A 6,505-nucleotide genomic window follows, 5' to 3' on the forward strand; every position below is an offset into this window, starting at 1 on the left:
CATGCTGACGGTTTAGATACGAGCTCATACAACGTTACCCCTCAAGGAAATTTGAAAGGAAATATTAAGTCGAGAATTTCAAAAAAGATTATGTAAGTGTAGATAAGGTAATAGCAAAATCAAAAGTTACTTTCTGATTTTTTACTTTTATTTTCACTTCCAAGGATAAATTTCTAACAGGTGTTATAAGTTGGAGCCTCATCAATACGTAGTCTCAGTATCAGTGACCATACGTGCCAGCACTGTCAATGGTATATTCTAGGAACGTGCCAATGGTATATCTTCTGGTATAGGTACAGTTGTCAGAACACCCGTATAAGAAGCATGTTCACAATCATACAAGTCAGTGATCGAGAGCACTTCGAATTGAGAGTGGCGGGTTTAGAACTGTGCCTCTGGATATAAGGTCGTGATTTAAGAATAAAACAATAACAGTTATATCGTCATGAAAATGGCGTCGAACCTTCTTGTCAATCTTATGAAGGTCTGAATATCGCATTTCACGTTTTCTTGCAGCTTCGTGTAGGGCAGCCTTTACAAGTCTCTTGGCACTACCCTGCATTAACAGAATTTATAAGCACCTATGGATTCAAAATTGGTACGAGAATGGAAAAGCGCTGAGAAAAACAACAAAATCAACCAGCTCAAAAAACAAAATCACCCCTTCAATTTCCCCTATTCTGGAAAAATAAAACACAGTTATCATAAGATTTTATTCTCCAGAACTTTAACCTATAGTCATAAATGCTCTTTTTTTTTTTTTTTTTAAAAGATTTCTCCACCGCTTCATCAATACCTAATTAATCTGGTCGAGCCAGGCAGGATGTAAGGATGATAAAGATTTTCCTACCAAGTTTTTAACACAATTGCATATTCAGGATTTGTACTCCATAACACTGGTTAAGCTGGAACAGTTGATCCACTTGCTTTGTAATCTATAAATGCTTCTCTAAGTATTCTGCATGCTACCCTCTAAGGACTAGCCAGAATTTCAAATCATGGCCGCATACGCAGCATCTCTGTCCGCATCAGCTCGTGATTACGGCCTGCACCGACCACAATTGACTGCATCGGCCCCAATAATCACAATTCACAATGCAACCGCAATTTGAAACCCTGGCTTGTACAAAAAAGGGAATGGCTTCACGATTTCCCTTTTTTAATATGTAAAGATAACGAGAGAAAGACCAGGAGAGAGTACCCGTGATCTACAAGAGATCACACTGAGGGATTAAAAGTAAGTACCACGGTTCATAAGGCATTAACAGAAAAATACTCAATTAGAGAAACTTCTGTTATATAGACATCTAAGAACTCTGGAGCCCTATAACACATTAAGGGTACACAAAATTTGCAAAAAACAGGGAATGAATTTTTTTCCTCATCAATAAGAGCCTCAAGCGTAACTTACAGATGGGTAAAAGAGCAGGAAACAAACTCCTTATTGGAATTGCACTGACGAATAAATTACTAAATAGTATGATACAATGTTGACTTCAAATAAAATTCGAATCTCATCAAGAAAGATATTAGGTACAAATGAGATTCAGGTGAAAGGAGTCTTGCAACTCATTGATAAAGCTAAAAGCATCAGGCATGCAGTTGAGAAGCTATGGACAGTGAAGATGTATAACTTGTCAAGCCATATGCCACTGTTAACTACAGACACCATTCCATTCACTGTATTAAAAAAAAAAAAAAAAGAAAAAAAGAAAAAAACACTTCCCCTTAAAACCTGACTAAAAAGAGTAGGGGTCATTCCATTCACTGTATTATTGCAAGAAAATAGGAGTCACCTCAGATAAACTGTGCTTTGCTGGATGCAATCAATGGGTTTTATCAAGTTGAAAACAAAGAAAACCAAAGCATTTTGTAGTCATATAAAATGAATACAAAGAAACCATGAACCAAGACCAGTACACAAATCAGTGCTATAAGAAAATCAAAACAAAGTAGAAAAGAATATTACCACGCGTGGATTGCTGTGAACAATCTCCACCGCTCTTTCATTACTCAGGTGCTCCCATAAACCATCTGATGCAAATATAAGGAAGGAATCATTTGGTTGGAGAGGATGGGAAATAATAGTTGGATTAGCAGACAAGATAGGCATGTTCATTGGTTCAGGAAGTCTGAATTTTGCATTAATTGGTTCCCGGTTAAACCGCGCATGTTTCATATATACGTCGCCTATGGATCTAGAAACCTGCACCAAATATCATCAAAGTGATGATTTGATAGCATAATTAATTCAGAGTGTGGAAAGCAACACTCACAAATAAGATAATGGTTGCAGGAGTTACTTGGAAAAACTTGAATCATCAACTTCATAAATACAATCAACAAAGCATATAAGGATTAAGCTAGAAAAGCTTATTTACAGTTTGTACGTGATTACCATGTTCATTTTTCTCAGAAAACAATGCAAATGGTTTCTTTTCACAGAAGCCATAGTTTAAAATTAAGCTCGCCAACAAAATTTATAGTAATAAACAAAACAACAGCAAGCCGAGAAAAGCAGAAATTTTATTTAATTAAAAAAGTATAAAAATTTGTAAAGTACCAACTAGTTTACATTTGTAGAAAACAACTTAAAAAACTCCTTTCTAGTCCCTGCACCTGTCTCATGTTTATTTTTCTTATCATATCCACCTAATATATATATATATATATATATATACACATGTGTGATAAAAATAATTGCCTTGTGTGTGCTTTTTGAAACACCCATTGCTACAAGCAGTCTCGTGATATCAAAGTTTTGATGCATGATAGCAAATTACTTTCCCCTGCAACGTGCACCAAACTGGCCTATTACTTCAACTTCCTTTCTTTTTCTCTAAACCAAATCCATTCTGATTCCTCAATCCTCAAATATTTTTTCTTATCCTCATACTGCCCCCTCACTCTCCTCTGTTTCTTTTGCAACATTTTCCCCAGAAATGTTAAGACTTAAGAATGTCTATGAAAATAAACGAGACCTTTAAGGCTATACCTGTATGTGTGCACAAAATCACATTGCATGCCTGTATAGTCATATGAACTTGCAATACCATAGTGGCATAGAGCCTCCACAATATAGTAGCATTGAGTTGGGCAATACAGTATTTTAAAGAATTATGATAATTAAGATAAATTAAGCCCACCAACACAAGGGAAAAGATACTCAATAACATTAATAGCAATAATATGCTGCAATTTGAAAGACCAAATGAACACTTTCGCCTGATATATGTGTTATAGGTAGCACTAGCTAGGAAACGGATTCATTTGTTAATGCATTTCCCTCTAGCCAATTGGATATAGAGAAAGGTTATTTCATGCTGTTGGTGAATCCTGGAAGTGATCTCTCAACATGGAACAATTACTTTGGAATAACTAAGGAGAAGAAAGGCCTTATGGCATGCAGCTACCTATTATGCTTGTATATTTGGCTTTACTGAAATGATCATATCTTCAAGAGTTCTTCTCAGGCCTGAAATCTCGTATGGACAGGTTCACTTTTCCGGCCTGTTTTAGGCATTTGGCCCATGGTCACTATTAGGCTTGCTGACAGATATACAAAGGGTTTGGAGAGTTTTGCTGTCTTGACGTCTTTGGTTGTCTTTTATATGTTTCTTTCTTGTCCTTGCTTAAGAGGATATCTTATCCTCCTCTTTTCTTCGTAATCTTTCTTTCTTTCCCAATCACCTTTTATAGGACAAAAGATATTTCTTCTTTTATCAGAAAAAAATAGTAATTATACTACATGGGATTGTTTAATGAAACTTTGAACATTACCACAAGCTTAACTAATTATACCTCCCAAATCTGTACTGCTTCTATTATATGGAACTGTATGCCACAATGCCTTAGAAAGTTAATATAATTAAACTTAGCATTCAGTATGTTTTTAATTTTTCTATGCACCAATAACTATGAAGAAGGGAATTGGAGAAATTTACTGTATTATAATTGAAAATTCTCCTTTTATTTTCGTAGGCATTTTGGAGGAATTTCTGGCAACAATACTGCAGAATATAGTGAGGGTGGGAATAGGCATAGATAGCATGAGCAATGGGGCACAAACAGGCACACATAAACATATATAAATATATAATAATATACCATAAAGATAAAATACAAAATACACGGCAAAACAACAATTATAGCCAAAGACTTTGGCTTTACATGTCTCGAGTCTGTTGACATGTATGGATTTCACAAACTACAATTCACATGTAGCATAGAAGAACAGTGCCTATGTTCTTTATAGAAGCCTGAGGACACAGGTTCAGTTGCTTCCAACACTATTTTCCTATCATCAAAAGTCAATATACAAGTTCCTTCCGCACGGCACTTCAAGCAGAAAACACAACAGAGAATTCAAGCTATCAATAAATGCTCAGTGATCACATTCATGCAAACACTGGTCTCCGTGTAAGGAGGGTTTGTGAGAGGAAACAAGTATATAAAATTACCTGAATAATGCCTTTTACTTTCCACACTCCATGTTTGAGAACAACAATTTGGGGATCATCAGGGTGTAATTCTTTAAGTTCCTGTCTAACAGCCTCAATATTTGCATTGTGTTCCGTAGAAAGCTGAATCGAAGCAACCCCACCGGTGTTGCCAACTTTCCTACCCAACACAAGGCGAGAATCCCCAACATTTGCCACAAATAGTGTCTGCTGATAAATAACTCCAACCAGACAACACGATCCAGTAGTTGCAACTTGAGGTCGAGTACTCCATAATTCTGAAACAAGGGCGGTGAACCCCTCTTCTGTTCGGCGAAATGCTGTTTCAATAGTCTCAGTCGTCACAACTCCACGTGACTCAGCCGATATTGCTGCATAAAAATGAAAGTTCAAAACAGCTATAAATAAGAAGGGCTCCTTTATCAACACACGCAAGAAAAAAAAATAAAAATAAATAGCATTCAATTCAAACCTACCAAAAGCAATCCAAAAAGAAGAGTATTGGCGTGCATTTTTCAACTGTTTTTGATTCTCGTGAAAAGCATAACTTTTAGGACAAAAATGTTCACGAAAAGCGAATCGATGAAAAATCACTAATAACAAACGACAGTTCCAACACACGATCAACAATTAAGACCTAACCCTATATAAGAAAGAAAGAAAGAAAGGGGAGGGATATGGAATAAAAAAACCTCGGAAATTGCGGAACAAGTGATCGCAAACGTAACGCGCTGCATCGGGGCCTCCGTGGCCGTCGTAAATGCCGACGAAGGTGCCGAGAGGACCAGACTCGATCTGGCTCTGGTCTTCGAGGACGTGGTTGGCCTGAACCACCGCCATGGAGAAATCGCCAGAGCCATATTTTCCGATGTCTTTGAACCAGAGCAATCCGTCTTTGCCTTCTCTTCCGACAATGCCTGCTGAAGAAGATTCATCACCGCGCCCGAACGGCTTCCAACATTGAGAGATAAGATTCATCAATGCATGAAGCATACAACATCTCTCAGAAGCCCTAACCCTAATCCCCCAACACCGGAACCTTTTCCAATGGGGGAGGTTCTCCGAATCTGACTGGAGAGAGAGAGAGAGAGAGAGAGAGAGAGAGAGGTAGAGAGAACGGTTACGTGAACGTTATGGAGAAGAAGGGTGAGTGCGCAGGATAAGCAGGAGGCGCAGGTTAGCAAGACTTGTGAAAAAAAGGGGGATGTGTTCGGTGGTAGAGGAACAGGAATGGGCTCGTCCTCTTCTTCGGAGAGGATGGTGTGGGGAAGCCCTTGTTGCGTGCTGTTCTTTTCAATGTCTTTCTTATTAAGAAATTTTTGTGTTGGTGCCAGCACTTTTTTTCTTTTTAATTTTCAAGAATATTACATTCACTTTTTATTTTAATTAGATTGTTTAAGCAACAAACCTTATTTTGCCTTAGAGAATGCCTTACAATAGAGGTGAGAGGCCAAAGAGATCCTACTAAGGGACTTAGCTTTATGATGTTCATGTTCATGTTCATGTTCATGTTATAAGATTATTCCTCTTGAATAGGTTCGAAGAAATCAGGAAGTCCATCAGAAAATTTATGACATGGTCTATTTTATTTAATATCCAAATCAGCTTGATATATACTTCTAAAGAAGCTTGTTTGGTTAAATAAATGAATTGCTTTCGCACGTGTGGGTGCTTCCAGAAATGCATCCTGATTCTACAGAGCTTGGGATGCTAGATGCTGATTTGGCCGTCCATTTTACATTTTCTAATTATGTTTCTCTTCTCCTAAATAGTGTATCAAAACATGGTAAAGAAAGATGGGGGAGAATGGGTCACAATTTAATTTTTAAAAAAATTATATTCTAGTTTTGTATGAGAGATTACTTTTTTATATTTTTTTTGAATCCCACTTATTTATCTCTCAACATAAGAGAACTTGTCTTCCATTACATAAGATGAGAGAAAAAAATTCCTTATTTTTATTTTTTTTTGAAGATATTCCATTCGATTCATCTTTTACGATTAGTCCGATTCGAGGCGGGTTCCGAGATTAAAGCTTTAAATTC

The 6,505-nt window shown here is 37.0% G+C and overlaps 1 protein-coding gene across 4 annotated transcripts; it reads right to left on the reverse strand.

The window, feature by feature from the left end:
* LOC133294141 (probable protein phosphatase 2C 42) lies at positions 1–5,721 on the reverse strand. 4 transcript variants are annotated; one of them, XM_061492791.1, is made up of 4 exons: positions 5,153–5,721; positions 4,461–4,831; positions 1,973–2,206; positions 1–556 (listed from the first exon to the last, which is right to left on the reverse strand). In XM_061492791.1, exons 1-4 carry the CDS (start codon positions 5,451–5,453, stop codon positions 344–346), a joined length of 1,119 nt encoding a protein of 372 aa, XP_061348775.1. In that variant the 5' UTR covers positions 5,454–5,721; the 3' UTR covers positions 1–343. The 4 variants fall into 4 exon arrangements, with proteins under 4 accessions (XP_061348775.1, XP_061348774.1, XP_061348773.1 ...); XM_061492790.1 differs by having other exon boundaries at positions 1,970–2,206; XM_061492789.1 differs by having other exon boundaries at positions 1,970–2,206; positions 4,461–4,858.
* Positions 5,722–6,505: the final 784 nt, after the last annotated feature.

The sequence above is a fragment of the Gastrolobium bilobum genome, unplaced genomic scaffold (assembly GCF_033153095.1).
Source record: "Gastrolobium bilobum isolate Gb01-03AN ecotype WA unplaced genomic scaffold, APGP_CSIRO_Gbil_v1 utg8924, whole genome shotgun sequence".
NCBI classification, from domain to species: domain Eukaryota; kingdom Viridiplantae; phylum Streptophyta; class Magnoliopsida; order Fabales; family Fabaceae; genus Gastrolobium; species Gastrolobium bilobum.

What these genes read in the sequence shown, in the direction of transcription:
- LOC133294141 (XM_061492789.1), bottom strand. Translation starts at nt 5,453, where the DNA reads ATGCTTCATGCATTGATGAATCTTATCTCTCAATGTTGGAAGCCGTTC. An exon ending in CTTGTTCCGCAATTTCCGAG is followed by an intron (nt 4,859 to 5,152) that starts GTTTTTTTATTC and finishes TCTTATTTATAG; the next exon opens with CTGTTTTGAACTTTCATTTT. An exon ending in TTCACAGCAATCCACGCGTG is followed by an intron (nt 557 to 1,969) that starts GTAATATTCTTT and finishes CTGTTAATGCAG; the next exon opens with GGTAGTGCCAAGAGACTTGT.